Raw genomic sequence first — 17,418 nt, forward strand, 5'->3', positions numbered from 1 at the left:
CTAAAAAACCCTATGACGATGATAATTTTTTAAAAATTTTGTCCTGTTCACAGTATGTTTTACTTACACTTTACAACAGTAGAAAAACATCAACAAGCTATCTAAAATATCAAATTGTAAGGAATTTTCAATTACTGATGGACAAGAAATTACATATAATGCCTAGATTAATTCCTATGTTTACACCTGTAAGAAACTAGATTCTCAATCATTCGCCGTCCCCCCTTCTAATGTAAAAAACATAGGTATCAAATGAGATATCCAGGTTCAAAATTACTTAAGCTGTGCATGAGCTCCACAGCTAAGCGTACCCTGAGAAAGTTTCCCTTCAGCATTACCTTAATAAGACAACACTCTAAGGTGCAGAGAGGTAGATATAGAAAATGATGCTAACTACAATAAATTCAGAAGCAGTAGGTTCCTTTACACGTGACACTTCTGAGCAAGAAAAAGATTTCATTAAGATGTACACATACATCGAGAGCCACAGACTGTTTTGCCCAGGATTTCTTCACTTGGTCATACATAATTGTGTTGTTGATGCCCAGGCCACAAAAAATAACGAAAGCCTAAAATTAAAAAGAGAAAAAAGAAAAGAAAGTCAATTATAATTCAATTATAATACAAACACAAAGATGAATGCTGGCTTAATCATGAAAAGGAATTGCATGGAAATAGTAGAAATAATCATGCTTAGACAGGTTATTTTGAGAATGCAAGTAAGTCACTGGCCTCAACAAGATGAGAAAGATCAGATGCAAGAAACTTGTTTTAATTGGGATGCAACCTTATTAAGTGAGGAGTTCTGAGAATTAATGTCAAACTACAAATGCAGACAACGTATTCTTACCCCCTCCCTAGAGTAGGCTGAAGCAGCATTCCCCAGAAATAACAAATCCTGCAAAGCATGTTATTGCTACAAAATTGAATGCTTCTTACTTCAAACAGTCGCTGGTCGGCATCATCAAAGGGTTTCCCATCAAGCCTGTTCAACACTTGAGCTACCCCTTTAGAAAGAGTTAATATGAATTATAATCTTCATTCGTTAATTCACAATGCAGAACATTTTATTAATTGGTAACATTTAAAATACATCTTTCAAACTGAAAAGCAGAACTGCAAATATTTATTCTGAAAATCATTAAACAGACATAAACATGCAAAAGTCTGATTGTTTTGATACTAGGACTCAGTTTATGACTTTCAACTGTTATTCTTTACTCTCCAAGTATAATATTGCAAATCTAAAAGTTACTTGCAACGCTTTTCACAACAGCTTAAAAGATCTCTTTGGGAAAGAACTTGAGCACTTTGCTAACAGCAATCATGCAAGTTGTCCCAGCAATTTGGAGTTACTAATATAATTTGCTCAATCAGTACATTCATTCCTAAAATCTTAGTTGGTTTAGCATCATTTTTTCTCATGACTGGTCCATAAATTTATTGAAACAATGAAAAAAAAAAAATGTAATTTCTTTAAACCACTTGAAAAGGAAAAAGCATTCAAAGCTCTTGGCTCTAGCTGAACTAATACCGAGTTCTACTGCAACAAACCATTTCTATTTCATTTAGCTACAATATGCCCGTAGAAAAATACTGTAAGAGCTATCAGCAGTCAAGGGTTCAGTTTCCTTCTACTTCTTTAAGATAATATGCACTTCACAACAAACAATGAGCCATATTTTTAAAAGACTCAATTCCCACATCAGCTCTGGTGAATAAGCTCAAAGATCCTGATCCTGCATGGCACTGAGTGCCTTCAGCAATGCACTACTGATCTCAGCTCTCATTGACAGCCACAACACACAGGGATGTAAGTCTTGCCCTGCCAGTTTAAATTGCTATCGCTTTGACTTGAATTCTTCTGTGGAAAGTTACAGAGGAATCTGGCACTGTTATTGACAAATGGTGCTCCTTTTTGTGCCAAAAGCAAGTTATAATGCAGGGCCAATTGCAGGTGCATCATAGCTGAGAAGCATCCTATCAAACAAGCAATCAAACCCTGTCACATCCTGATCCAGCATACACCACAGCCACAGGCAACTCTGACAGCTGCCACAGCCTCTCCGGTAAGTCTTCCCTGACTGTAGTTTATCATTAAAGAGGAAAATGACCACTTTGCTGGACTGCAGAAACAGTTGCCTGAGTTGTGTACAAAAAAGGGAAACCCAAGAAAAATATCAAAGCGTATCAAACATTTTTCACTAATATTGTTAGAATTTCAGTTTTCATCTCATTAGTCTTCAAGTTTCAATACAATATATAACTTAACAATGACACAATGGGCAAGCTGAAAAAGTCCATACAGTATCCAAGTCAAAACATCCCTTCTTGGATACTTAGCATGCATCCTAGGTACCGTAACTTCTTAACAATATTCAGCTGGGAAAAAGAAGAAAAAGGAACACAGAATTAAAAAGACAGAATTAAATTTACACTAGCACAAAAATGATGCAGCTATGAGGAAAGTCTTACCAATTATTTGGTGGTTGCTATTCCATATAGGAACACACAGAACAGACCTTATGTGAAAGCCAGAAATCTGGTCAGCCTACAACATAGAAATGAGAGCTTCCATTAGCGATAGGTACCATTTGCAGCCTTTTACATTCTAGTAATAGAAATGTCAAGGAGTAAGTTTAGATTTACAAATGTCATTCCATGTGGATCAGCTCTCACTCAGAAAATTTCTGCTGAAACCTCATTCACAGTAAGATTAACCAAAAGTCATTATTCTAAAAATTGCCAAAGAAAATACAAACATCACCATCTTTGCCACAGAAAGCTTACAATATTTGACTTTGATTTGGAATTAAAGGCAAACTGCAATTGAGGCAATGTCCAGACAGCTCCTGGATTACTTACACTGGTGGATTAGTAGAGACAACCTCCACTGAATAAGTGTGCCTTAGAAATACTCTTCCCAATTGTCAAACTGAAATTGGATTTAGCAAAGCAGCTATAAAAGGGGGCTTACAGGAAATATGCATTTTCAGAAGAAAGGCAAGAATAAGTAGGGAACTGTACACAAGTGCAAGCTAGGAAGAAATGGAAGGATGAGGTCAAAACCAAGATTTGAGATTTTTTACGTAGGTTTAATTGGTCCTGTAGTTCTGAAGAGAATTTTCTGCCTCATTTATTGTTTTCTATCTAATATAGTACAAAACTTTGCAATTTATTGTAAGTGTCACTGATTCTCTCTTTTCTATGGTTAATAAGCTTTATTCTTTAGGGCCATTGCTGCAAAATCTGAACAAAAGAAAAATATTTTTTCCAAAGAGATTAGAGTAAGAGAGTAGGATGAGCCCACTCACAGGAGATCAGGAGATGTTCTCTTACTAAAACTGCCAGTGCTACAGGCAATCTGTAATAGAAGAAAAGACCAGCAATAATTCATATACTGGAGGCAGGATGGGATCACTGTGATCTCCTAGCTAGCAGAAGACATAACTGAGGTTTTACTAGAGTACTGCTTATTTGTACATACTCAGAACCCATTATCGAAATCAGTGTGGAGTGCCACCTAAAATCCATGGGAGTGGGGGAACAATTGCCTCAGATGTAGAACTTAAAATGAACTCAGTGAAAATACTTTGGCATTAAATTCTCAGTGAAAGAGCTGAAAATCGAGCATCAACATTTGAAAACGACAATTAGTGTTCTGGGAGAAAAAAGAGCGTTTTTAATAGAGCAGAGAACAGAATATCTGTTCATAACTACAAATGTATGTTTGATTCTAAGTCATGAGGAATAATATGTTCCTCTTACTACACTTGACTGTCTGTCAAAAATAATTGATTGTAACAACTGAATTTAAGAATTAAATTTCCATAGGAAGCCACCAACAGAAAATAATTACTGCCCTTTGTATTAAGTGTTTTCTTTTTCTATATATAAATTGGGCAGTGCTGCTAACTTGGAAAGGACTAACTGTGAAACAAGTAAGATATAGCTGAATTATTCAGGACATGATATATTAAAAGTACAAGTGCAAACATATCAAGGATTGGCATGCTTTATTTTAGCATATCTTTTTGGCAAGAAATAGACCCCAGGCATTAATTGTACTTTTTGAAATTCTGAACAAATTAGCATCAACACAGTTTTCTTGTACACTTTTACAGCAGGCCCCTTTTATTTTTCTTGTTTTGACAAATTCTGCTGGTTTGAGAGATAATCCCTTTAATGACACATGGAATAAAACTGGAACCAAGCAAACTCTCAACATGAAACACTTCCAAGCACACTTATTGCACTAATATAGTTTGGCATGCTTGCTGACCAAGGCTGTCCACTGATTAATGTGCTGCCCAACTGCTGGACACGTCCCCCGTAGTAATACTGTTTCACTGGATGGAATTCAGTGAAGATTTTGTCCTTCCATGTGCCTCTAACATTTATTTAGGTGTTAAGTATACGTATATGTTTTTATCTGTATCTACACCTTCCTAACTGAGGCTGGAATTAATACCTTAGGATACACAAACAACTTTTATTAGGAGTGATATGTGTCTTAGAGAAGTAACTAACCCAGTGTGTATATTTTATTTGTGCAAATTAAAAGGTTAGTTGGCTAAGTTAGATCACAACAACATTTGTCTCTCTAGATACTGGTTCTGTTTACACTCTGTGTGTGTACAGCCCCTGTCACCCCAACAGCTAACAACGATGGTGCTGCTAACACTGAGCACCAACAGTGGAATTTTCAGCAATAAAAATCAGTTTGCATAAATATCAAAGCACTTGATAGAGGAAGGTATCACTTATAAATAGAAAAAAAGTGAATCATGGACAGACTAAGTAACTGCCTAAAATCATACGCTAATTCAGTAACCTGTGTTTACTGTATAAAGCCATGTCAACACCAGCAGGTCAGAAGGAGGACATACTGGATAGAAAAAATAATTCAATATAAATATTCATGTTTTACGGCCACTTGGCTATAACAATAAAATTGTGTTATATTGGTTGCAATGCCAAAAATGTGATGTATATTTACATTTCTAAAAATCTCTTACTTCAGCATCAAAGCGAGGATCCTGATAGGCATCACTGATGTTCACTGGAAGACCCGTGGAAGCTACGAGTTCAGCAATGCTATTATTTACTAGCCAATCGGAATAAGATGATGATTTCTCCACGCTGTCTTTGAAACTATCAAAAAACATAACACGGGAAGAAAAGAATACAATCAACATTGCTTGAAAGTCCAGCATGTCTTACAGGCATATTCATAGGAATAGCAGAACCATTCACATTAATGGTTACTAAGCATTATCTATGGAACAATAATTTGGTATTTATTGAAATGGTACATCAAAAATTCTCTCCTTTACACAATTCTTTCTATTGAAAATAGCATTCGTCTCCCAGGTAAAGTAAATACAGCATTTAATAATGAAATGCTTTTACATATGAACCAAGAGTGGGATTATGTTCCAAGTTTCTGTGGGATACAGGCCCGCTCATCAAAAGCAACAGTTCTAAATAATATTTTCTGTAGAGCTACCTGAAAGTATATAATGTTAAGATTTTAATTTTTCAAATTATTATAATAATTTGAGGTATTTTTAATTCATACCTCCAATAATTTTCTTGTCAAGGGAAATACCATTTTTTTTAATTTTGGTCTGACATGCCAGACCCAAGTGGCTGAAGAAGGGATCATGAAGTAAGTCTTACAATCAATAATGTAAGTGTGTTGCAGCAGGTGGATCCAAGTAGACATACAATACATTAATGTTTCCTTTCTTTTTTTTCCTGTCTGAGCTTCTGCCACAACTACTGATGGGCTAGAGAGCTGCCAGTAAATGCGCATAAGATGCCAGATTTATGGGCTCAACTCATCACACTCCATCACAGCTTCTCCAGAAAACTCAGTATCTACACAGACCTTAAAGTCCTCACCTTGTACCTCATCTAATCAAAAAAAACATTGACTTATTGCAGACAGGTTTTTGACATTGGCGAGGGGTAGCTATTCATGTGTGAATAAACAAATGCATGTTGTCTTAGTTTTGAGAAGAAAACTGATCAATTTTCAACACCTGAGAAACATCATTTAGAAAAAAGTGACTCTGAGCAGCCATGGAGAAGCCTACAATAGCTTGAAGCTTCAAAGTAATGCACATGAATGAAAGAAGGATGCACAAGGAAGACTCAATCAAAGTGAAAGGATTGATTTTTGTTGGCTGCATTGATTTTTCTGGAGACTAATTCAACTAAGTCACTCACTTGAAAGAAAACTCAATATTCTTAAAAGACTATAAATAAAGATAATAATAATGATTTACACAAATAAATCTGTCTCAACTTTCATTTGGGATAAGAATTTTGAGTGACTGTAATAAATGTTATGTGTATACTTTGACAGGAACCTTTACAGAAATATAATGTATTTTGAACTAAGTAAAAAATTCATGTTTATAATTTAAAATCTATTTCAGGACATCAATACTTGAGAAGCAAAAGAATCTTTAAGGATAAGAATCTGATTTCAAATGCATAGCTCCCAGTTCATACCTTAAAAATCTGGATGATATTATATTATCATCCAGATATTACAAGATACTTTGCATCAGGACTGGATTATGGGTGTCAAGCATTTTAAGCAGCAAATGAATTCAAATAAAAGAAACAAGATATAATTCAGGAAGAAGTTTTAAAAGTGTGTTCTACTATGTTGTCTCCATTCCTAACAAGTGCTTTACAACTACACTCTGGAAGAGAGGCACTCAAATTTCACTAGGAGGAAATATCAATGCTTAATTCTGATGCAGATCACAGCCAGCTGGCGCTCTCTCCATCCTCAGCAGCTCAGAACACTCAGAAACTACTCTAAGAATCACAAGCAACAATTTTCTCCGAACCGTGGAAAGTCATGAGTGAGTCCTGCTGGACTGATGCAGGCAGCTGCATGCCACCATCTTCCTGTCTTGCCCACGCACTAGCAGGAGCCCTGCATGCCAGGCACGGAAGTAAACCCTGCTCAAGAGCACCAAACAGTGCTGCAGGCTCCCCTTAGGCAGCTGCTGGCCTTGCTATCTTCCCCAAAGCCTCCCTGACCGGGATGGCAGAAAGCACAGTAGGAAAGCAGTACAGCCAAAATCATGGGTGCTTTTTATCCTCTCTGAACAGTGACATGAACCCTTCCAGCTCCTACGACTAGAAGAGCAGAAAGATGCCTTAAGAAGCATAAAAATACTGCAGGGAATGGGGTGATACCCGAGTGCTCATCATCCCAGGGACAGTGGTGGAGAAACAGTGGTCGCAGGGATTTCAGCACTTTCTCTGTACCAGCCCAAATGGGAGGGGGCACAGGTATTTTCTCCCACACAACCCACACTCTGGCCCAGGCAGCTGACCTTTCCACTCAGGTTAGAGAGCTGTAATCTCAGCTACATTATCTGCCAAGATTACATAGCCCACAGTGCCTTCCCTCGGGCTCATCTTCATCCAGAATACATCAGAACTGAACCCTCAAGGCTTCCAAGGTTTATGTAATCTTTTTTCAAAGGGAGAGAAAATTTAGGAGACTTGGCAAACCTGTACATCAAGAACAAAATGATTGGCAAAATAGAGAGCATCAGTGTGCCAATATGGATAATAAACTTGATTATGGTGTGTGCTGGAAAATTGCAAACTGAACAGATAAATACAAGTGTGGTCTTGCAAGGTATTTCTTTACAACCAACAGCAAAGGAAAAAAGATATGAGTATTCATTATAATATTTAGGGACTAAACAGGTGAATTGCTATTAGCCGTACGCAACAAGGGCAAAAGAAAAGCCAATTTCTTCTAAAACTGTGTGAGAAAGTATGTTAGGACAGGAAAAGTTATATTGTCCTTGGAGCTTCTCTCTCTTTCAGATAAAACTTATAACTACAACTGTTCTCAGCCTATAAACTCTTTGGATTTCTGCTAAAATTTCAAAGAAATAATATTTCTCTTCACTGGTGTGAAGATGAAGAAACTCATCTTGCCATTTTTTTCCACATGAAAGGTCTCATGACTTTACATCAGTTAGGGCTGCAGAACGTAGAATGAAAAGGGAAAAACTCACTAGAAAAATGCTCAAATGTCAAGGGCTTGTGGCATTGTTCTGTATCCTAAATAACCTTTATTTTCCCTCTATAGTGCCAATAACTCAAGCTGTGCCTGTGCTAGATCCAAATGTGACATCATATCTGCCAGTCTAACCTCAGTCTTTGTAAAACCAACTTCACTCTTCACTGGATGAAAAATGAAAGAAAAAAGCAATACATCTTTATATTAAGATGCACAAAAATATACCTTTATAAATCTTATAAAGACTAGCTACCAGGTTGCATGTATTTATTCATGTCTCAGACTAAAGTTAAATAATCTTGACTTGACTACATGCAGAGCAGGCTACTACAAATTGCTTTTTGGTAACATGCTAATATAACTATGGTAACAAGAAATGAGCCAGCTTGGTTATCTTGACACCACTCTACATTGTTTTGACTAATCTGGCTACAGATCAAGTTTGAGAAAAACAGGAATAACAACCACATCCCTTGATTCATACTCCTATGCCTGAACAAAAGGAATGTATTTTCACCAATTTAATTGACCTAGGAAAGACCAACTGCTACTCTGAATCTCTTTGTCAAAAGCAATAACTTGTGATTCCCAGATGAATCAGCAGATTATTTATTCATATTTAAACCTTCCTATTTTTTATCACTTGTTTTCCATTTGTCTCACCATTCCCATCTCTCAACTAGTGGATAGGGCATGGAAGAGATCTAGCTTCTACCGATCTCTCTGTGTGGTCCTGGACTCTGCTGTCAGTTTGCACATCTTAAAAATAACACTACCCATTTTTGTAATGCTGCAAGATCAATCCATGAAAAGCATTAAGAATTACGACCTGTCGTAATCTGGAGTACAATGTGCACATTCACCTTAATGAAGTGGTAGCTTCTTACCACACTGGAGGTAAAGAAATAAAGCACAAAAGAAGGCAAATTACCCCAAAATATTTTAAAAAGTTGATTAAAGGGCTTAAATATGGCAAAGCACAAAGTAATCTACATGTTTGCTAAGCTATGGATAGCAAGTTGGACAGAAGGCTAGGTTTATCATTATGGCAGTCATTTGACACAGAAAATTCTAATTCAGAATCAGTATGAATTGATTTGCATAAAATATGATAATAACTGAGTTTGGGCCCTGAAAGATGGGAGAAACCTTCTCACAATAGCCCTGAATCTTCATCCACTCGTTTGGTATGTTGGACATTTTATGTGAACTGTTACCAGGTGTATTATCTTGTAGGAATTAATACAGTAACCCCACATGGATAAAAAGCTCTTTCTGTTACTACTTACAATTAGCCCTTTATCAATGTTTAAATACAGATCCCACTAAGCAACACATATACTTCTATTTTGACTGGGCTCCCAAACCAGATTTAGTCACAGGAACACAATTTCTAGGAAATACATGTTCTCTGAGGATTTTAGGCTTTCTAACTTGATGACAAGAGCAGAAATAAAATTTTACTGGAAACCTTTCAACACAACTGTAAGGAGGCATTTTGTAAGAGATCAACAAACAATCTAAAATAATTTTGTAATTTTTACTTCAGTATTAACTATGCAAAACAACATTTGTGTGTTCTCCATGAGTTTATAACAATAAAAAGTCATCAGTTATTTCCTGGTTTCTTCTCTGAGACATTGATACAATGTTAGCACATATATATACACACACATGTATATAAAAACATAGGCATGTATATTTATTCAAGCAAGTCTCCATTCGAAGCAAGCAGGGGTCTTGCCTGAGTAAAAACTGTAGGCTCACACTCTTCAATCAAATCTACCCAAAGTTCCATAAGAAAATAAAAATACGATCAAACAAATTTAAAACTATGTGAAAAATAAAGTAATCCATTACCATAGAAGATGAGCACTAACCTGTTGTCAGTATCAGCACTGCATTTTGGAGATAACAATTCAAAGGATTTTGTAAATTTCACCACCTGTCACAAAAAAGTAACTTAAAATTGTTATTAAGATGAATAAATATTAAGAAAACAGTAATGTAAGGTTCCTATATTTAAACCATATTTTTATCCAATGGTCTTGGAATAAAAATTCAATCTGTATTCTCCCAATGGAGAATTCAGTTCAAAATACACACTGTGCATAGTTCACTAACAAACAATATCAAATGAAATTATATCTTTAGTTTCCTTCATGAAACTATTTTCTGCAACAGTATATGCTTCCCTTCAAAGGGCTTTGGAACATGAATTACGGAGCTTTACCCAAACTTCACGTTTTTTAATACAGGAAAATAAACAGGAGGACTCATTTGCACTACTAATTGCAACCAATTTTCCTTGAACAATATGTGCCAATAGCACATAAGTGAAACATTTTAAGAATGGTTAATGTGACATAGAACACATGTTCTATGTAATGTTTTTGGATGCTAGTACGAGTCCCCATCTTCCACTTCGGTTCTGTATTACAAAAGTTTTTCACGTGATGTACAAATCACGGTATTTTAGACATGGCTTAACATTGAGTTACTCTATGGAGATCTATTTTGATATATAGGCTAACCCTCCAAAATAAGGGGAAATCAGGAAAATAACTGTTTTGTCACTTGTAAAAATGACCAAGTGGGTGGCAAGGTGCTATTCTCCCACTCCAAATTAACTTAAGATTTATAATTGTTTAAAAAATTTCGAGGCTTAACTGAATACCTTGGCTGTCCACATTTCAGAATTTGGTCTAGAGGGATGAGAACCCATTGCCTGTGGTTTGGAAAAAAAACCATCCGTGCTCAAAGGTAGAAATAGTACCAAGAGCATAAAAATGAAGCGAACGATGCCACCCACAGCCTGCTACTAACACAATGTGCTGTTCTGTAAAAAATAAAAATCATATTATACTTGCAAACATAGTGGCATTTCATAAGAATGTAGTAGAACTGTATCTTGTAATTATAAAATCCATGTGGGGGGTCTAGAAAGAGAAAATAAACTAGAAACATTAAAATTCTGTAACAGAATTTCGTTTATATATAAACGAAATACAAACCTCGATCTTGCTTTTATGAAAGCTAGTGTAATTTAGGGCATACTCCACTGCAAGTACTTAATTTCTATCAGTTTAAATGAAATGAGATTCCTATCTTTCCTCCAGGAAAGAAAATAATTTTTTTTCTGCCATACACATAAACTTATGATTCTCTGATAATCATTTAGACTTGTCACAGCCCAGCAAGAAATAATCAATTACAGAGTCAGTGAATCCAAAGATACTTGGATAGAAAAAACAATGATATTACAAAGCAACATTTTTATCCTTCAACTACTTCTCAAATCAGTAGAAAGGAGGATAGTTTGTGTTGAATAGCCTGAAACACCAAAGGGAGCTACCAATATAAAGGCAGTCACTTATTTTACTACTACTAACAACAGTCATAAAAATGTTAAGCATTTTTAAAGAGGCTCCCATACACTATGAATGGCAGTACTACAAAGTCCCAGTGAAAGCCTCTGTCAAAACTGCATGAAATCCAATTTTTGACAAATACTTTCATATAGCTTATGTCCATCTGTTCAACTTAACAGAACTCTGCAGTGAAATAATTATTCCTCGGTCAAGTGGACAGAGCAATTGCAAAAAACAAACATACTTCAGTAATGCTGAAAGTCATATTTTCACTTCACCTGCTCAATGCAAAAGCTTCTTCCTATCACAAGAACAAGTATGTGACTATCTAGACATTTGTATGCAAATGTGTCTTTTCCAATGGATTTTCTGTTATCTCAGAGAAAAATTACTAGGTCAAAATAACAAAAGGACTTATATTTTCACAGCATTTTCATAATTTAGGAACTGAGATTGGTTCTCGTTATTTATTTTGCAAAGTATTAAAGAAACTTGTTAAAATGTGCAAACATAGCTACTCCGAAACATACCCCTGGCCAGCAGCTAGAGTGGAAAACTTTCAGGAACAAACGAAACCCGTAGAGTAGCGGCCACCAAAAGTAGCTGAGAAACTCCCTGTGTTGCAGGTTCAGCCCTTACTGTCTTGCTGTTCTTCCACATTCAAATACTGGATTTCACAAAAAAACATTCATGAGACAAGCTCAGAAGCTGACTACTGTGAAGACACTGATTAGATTGCTTTAAAGCCCACTGAGTTGCTGAATACACAGGATTGTTGGTTAACAAGTCTTGATGAGTTTATTTTTATCTGTTATTTCTGAGGGACCAGTAGTCTGATTAAAGATGTAACATGTAACATACTAGAATAGAAACTACGTAAGTATTTCAGTTTGCTACAGTTAAACAACAACAACAGATGCAAAAGTATGAACACTGTAGAAATATCAACAAAGATGTCTGATAATTATTTATTGGAAAGTATGCAGAAAAGGTTAGTTCTAAAAATGAGCATTAAAGATTTGGTTGATGATGCAACTGTTTCTGGTTCTGAAACTGCTTGCAAGAAGCACCCATTTGATGTCATTAGCCTGAAAATGTTAGCAAGGTCATAAATTCTGGGTAAATGTAAATGAAGCTACAGACAGGACTTTTCTTTTCTTCTAGTGGCTATACCATGAAAGAAAGGAACCGAGCAAATAAATATTTGATAACAAATCAGGTCATTTTTCTTTTTTAAGCAGACCACAGGAGCACCTTACTTCTCAGTTAAGCTGTCCTAGCTGCTCTGTAGTAAGCACTAATTCCATCACACAGACAACTGAGAATCACACATATCAGATGGATCACACCACTGATAGTTAGATCCATCAGCAACTTACAGACATCCCATTAAATGCCTTCAAATTACCAGAAGGAATCATAAATGTACCTTTCAGTTTCCATTTGAAAAAGTGGCTGAACTGGCTTTGGCTGGGATAGAGTTAATTTTCTTCATAGTAGTTTGCATGGTGACATGTTTTAGATTTGTGATGAAAACAGTGTTGATAACACAGGGATGTTTTCATTATTGCTGAACAGTACTTACACAGTGTCAAGGCCTTCTCTGTTTCTCACTCTGCGGCCCCAGTGAATAGATTGGGGGGTGCACAATAGATTGGGAGGGGACACAGCCGGGACAGCTGACCCCAACTGACCCACGGGATATCCCATACCATATGATGTCATGCTCAGCAATAAAAGCTGCGGGAAGAAGGAAGGGGGGCACTTTCAGAGTTATGGCATTTGTCTTCCCAAGTAACCGTTACATGTGATGAAGCCCTGCTTTCCTGGAAATGACAGGACACCTGCCTGCTGACTGGAAGTAGCACATGAATTCCTTATTTTGCTTTGCTTGTGCACACAGCTTTTGCTTTACCTACTGAACTGTCTTTATCTCAGCCCATGAGTTTTCACACTTTTACCCTTCCAATTCCCTTCCCCATCCCACTGGGGTGGGGAAATGAGTGAGTGGCTGTGTGGGGCTTAGCTGCCTACCGGGGTTAAACCACAACAGTGGTGATAAAGATTCAACCTGTACCTAATGTACATTTAAGAATGATGTGCTGGAAGAATACTTGCTGTTCAGTACTTACATATGATATGAAACAGCTTCACCACAATAAAAGCAGCTGCTCCACCACTCAAATATTAGCCATTCTACAGAATGTGCAGCCATACTTACCGGTGATTCAATATCTTCCAGAAGTAATACTGAGCACCGTTCACACTTCAGCAGAGTCTGGGCCCGATGCATAATTTTCTTGACAATTTTCTCTAAGTCAGTCTGTTCCTCAAAGAGGTCATTCACTACTTCCAGTAAAGCCTGCATACAAGGACAGAAAACTCTTGTATTAGTTGTAGAATTAATAAATACATGGAGCATTGCAAAGGAGGCATAATCTCTGGGATTTATTTTAGTATGAGTGATCCATTGAAATCTTCATCCAAATAAACTTAATGATTATGGCAACTGAATTGGGGTGGGGGTATCTGAAGAAAGAAAGAAGTCAAGTATTTCTTAGCTCACAAGTGGGCACAATCCAACTCCTAGCAAACAATGGGAATCTTTCACTGAAACAATGGCTATAATGCAACTCTCCAACTACGCAGTATGGATTGAGTTACTTGATTTGCTAAACTGAATTTGCTGGTGCATTTAAACTCCATTTTATTCATTTATTACCCATTTTGCATGTTCAAAGCTGGAAAGAAAAAAACCACATCAATACTTCCATATTCCAACAGCACTCTGATCCAGTCTTTACCACTAACAACATACCTGTAAAATACAATGTTTTAAAATGAAGGGCTTCCCCTCTCATTTCATCAACTTGAAAAATAATAGGCCATGTTCTTTCCTACCACGGGTCCAAAGAAGTGTGCTTTTTCCTTTATTCTGGTTTAGGGCACCAGCACCAAAGAACATCAATATAGGTAAGCGTATAAACGTCAGTGGTCTTAGCTTTCCTAATGCAGTGGTCATCAGCAAAATGTTGGCCACAGTCACTGGAAGTTGCCACCATTGGTGTCCAGTTTGACAGGGAAAGCAAAGTACGGGCTTGTCCGTCATATGTCACTTGCCAACTAATTTCAACCATGGACTAGGCAAAGCTAAAGGCCACCAAAAGGTCAGAAATGCAATTAAGTACAGGCCACCATGTAGCTGTCAAATGGCAATGATATTTGGTATGCCTCGCATGGCTGAAGTGGCAACAAGAAACAAAGACTGTGTATCTCTAATCCATTTCCTGATGTGTCCAACCACCAGTATTTACCATTTTCTAATGAAGAATGAGAATGTCCCTAATACTTTTCCGCTGAATGCCTCCCTCAGAAGATTAAATGCCGACTCCTCAAAAGTCTGTCATTGTTCCCTGCAGGCTGGGAATCTACAGCAAATTTTAAGTTTCTATGTAGTCAAACAATTATTTTGTTTGAACACCAAACAAAGAAAAAATCTTTGGCAGAAAATCTTTTTTTTCTGCAAGTCTCCTCCACATCTCCACCCCAAAATATAGTGGTCTGTAGTCAGACCTGGACGGAAGACAAGCTCAGATGCTTCATGACCCTTAACATACACCATTAGAAAGGACTACTGTTAGTTTTCAAAGTAATGGAAAGCATTAGTTTCCATACATGGAAAGCACCAAAATCCTGAATATATAAATGTCAGTGCTCAATACACAGATCTACCCCACTATAGTTTCCCCTGCTTTGTGAAGGAAGAGTAGGTTCAGCACTGCCAGTGGTATTTCTACTGAAGCTTTGCATTATTTTCACTTCTTTGGAGCCTCCTGTCCCAATTCATGCATGGCACCAACAATCATGAGTAATGTGAGTAATGCACATATGCAGACACATGCTGTCAAGGTGCTACACATACAGGTTTTTTTTTTTGCTTACTTTTATAAAGATATATCCATGTTATTTGCACATGAATTGAATATTACAAATTTAGGATGGCAAAGGTTTGATATTACTGGAATTTTATGAGAGTTTGAATCTCTGCCAAAGTAACACACTCTCCTGCAGTGTCACAAACGCAATTGTTTCAGCACTATGAAACATGGAACTGACATCAGGAAACAACAGCCACCACCACGAGCGTACTTCCCTCCCACGCTCTCTGCTTGCTGCCTCAAGTCAAGATAGTGATCTGTTGAAAATGCATTTTTTGAAATAAAACATAGTTAAAACTGTCTGCTTAGCAAACACATATGCATAGCTGGAATCTGAAGGAACAAAAGACGAAGGTTTGATACTGGTCCAATATACTTTTTTTTTACTTACCCTGCTTCTGTCATATTCCTTCCTTGAAGCTGCAAATAGCTGGGCATTGGATATGGCAATCCCACAGAATGGGAGATACATCTGCATCACCTAGTATCAAAAGAAACTCCCAGTCATTAAAAACAACTGCAATTAGATACTCATGTTACTATCAAGGAGACCTAAACTTAAGGTAAAATGTCCCACAAGGGTCTCAGCTCAGTCACTCTTCAGCAGAACACTAAACACAAAACAAAATCATCATGGTCAAGGCACATAAAATGAGTGGAACAGAGATCAAATGGGTAGGAAAGAACAAATGCATTTGAGTTCACAGGTCCCAGCAGTGAGGGTCCTCTATAACATGTCTGGAAAATTGCAGATTCTCAAGTCTATAAAATGTCTGCTGAAGACTACATTAAATTACTGTAGACACTACAGCTTCCCTAGAAAAAGTATTCTTTATTTTTCTGGACTGCTTTTTTGTTGTAAGCTCAAGAATCAAGCTTGAGTCACATTCTTGCTGATTTCTAGAGGATGTAGATTTTTGGAGAATACCAGCACAGTGGAACACAGCACATTGATCCAAAACTATTAGTCAGAAAGCTGATTGTCTTCTCAATGAAGAAAAAAAAAAAAAAAAAAAAAAAAAAAGAAGGTTAAAGAACATGCTTGAGAAACTGGGCCTTAATGCATCACCTTACATTAAGAAAGATTGGACAAGAGGAACTGGGAAAATATTTTGAGGTGCACAAGATGACTTTAGGCTGGCTCTGTGTGAAATGAATAAACTAGGCTAGTCAAATACTTGAATACCTGTAGGACTGGCACTTTCACAAGGATGACAGTGGATCGAAGTCCTATAATATTAGCATTTTTAAGCCACACACTGATAACAAGTCTGTAAGATACTGCCACCGCTGAGTGGTTCCCAAGCTTAGGTCTGAGACATTAAGTAAATTTTATAGGTGCTGAATAGCTTTAACATTTGCAAAGCCAGTGAGAGTTGGGGCACTCTGCTGTTTACAGAGCCAAAAGAATGCTAGGTTAGCAGCAGCTAACCTTTCCTCTCCCTGGTCTGTCGACTGGAAGATCCACTGTAAGCAATCCTTTCTGTGACAAGTTTTGGCATCGAGAAACCAGCATTTGCCTTCGAAATTCCATTTAATGAGAAAATTACTGCTAACACAGGGAAGTGCGCTATTGAGACTATTTGAGGAAAAAAAAACAAGAATTGTAAGCATCCAGAAGAACCAACACAGCAGCAACTCCTGCTCTACTTTATCTTCTTTAAGCACTCCATTGGCTACATGTCTACTTAGTTTGTGTTTGAGTAATGATGAGTTTTCTAAAAGGATCTTCAGATCCTCTGAATTTTGCACCTTCGCAGCTGCTATTCTGTCAGAATAACTGCAGATTTTAAGGGTGCACACAAATACACCTATACTGCTAATTTGCAAACCCTTCACTTTCATCCTCTTCCCATCATGGTCCCCTCTAAAGAAAAATGACACACTTTAGACTCTACAAACACTAATCTTTTTGGAGAGGCAGTAATTAAACTAGCCAACTATTATACCAGATCTTCAGGAAAGAGTACATGAAATGAAAAATAAAGACACTAACAAATCGCTAAGAGGAGATAAGAACTTCTCTGAGAGAATTTTGCAT

The 17,418-nt window shown here is 37.0% G+C and overlaps 1 protein-coding gene across 1 annotated transcript in view; it reads right to left on the minus strand.

The window, feature by feature from the left end:
- Window positions 1-15,855, minus strand: part of PDE11A (phosphodiesterase 11A) — a 79,343-nt gene extending 63,488 nt beyond the window's left edge. The window contains exons 1-7 of the mRNA XM_009574663.1: window positions 15,769-15,855; window positions 13,661-13,801; window positions 9,949-10,013; window positions 5,019-5,154; window positions 2,476-2,551; window positions 940-1,007; window positions 477-569 (exon numbers count right to left, since the gene is read on the minus strand). Of these exons, the coding sequence (XP_009572958.1) occupies window positions 477-569; window positions 940-1,007; window positions 2,476-2,551; window positions 5,019-5,154; window positions 9,949-10,013; window positions 13,661-13,801; window positions 15,769-15,855 (666 nt within the window). The remainder of the gene's footprint in view (window positions 1-476; window positions 570-939; window positions 1,008-2,475; window positions 2,552-5,018; window positions 5,155-9,948; window positions 10,014-13,660; window positions 13,802-15,768) is intronic.
- Between the last annotated feature and the right edge of the window lie 1,563 nt (window positions 15,856-17,418).

The sequence above is a fragment of the Fulmarus glacialis genome, unplaced genomic scaffold (genome assembly GCF_000690835.1).
Source record: "Fulmarus glacialis isolate BGI_N327 unplaced genomic scaffold, ASM69083v1 scaffold6483, whole genome shotgun sequence".
NCBI lineage: Eukaryota > Metazoa > Chordata > Aves > Procellariiformes > Procellariidae > Fulmarus > Fulmarus glacialis.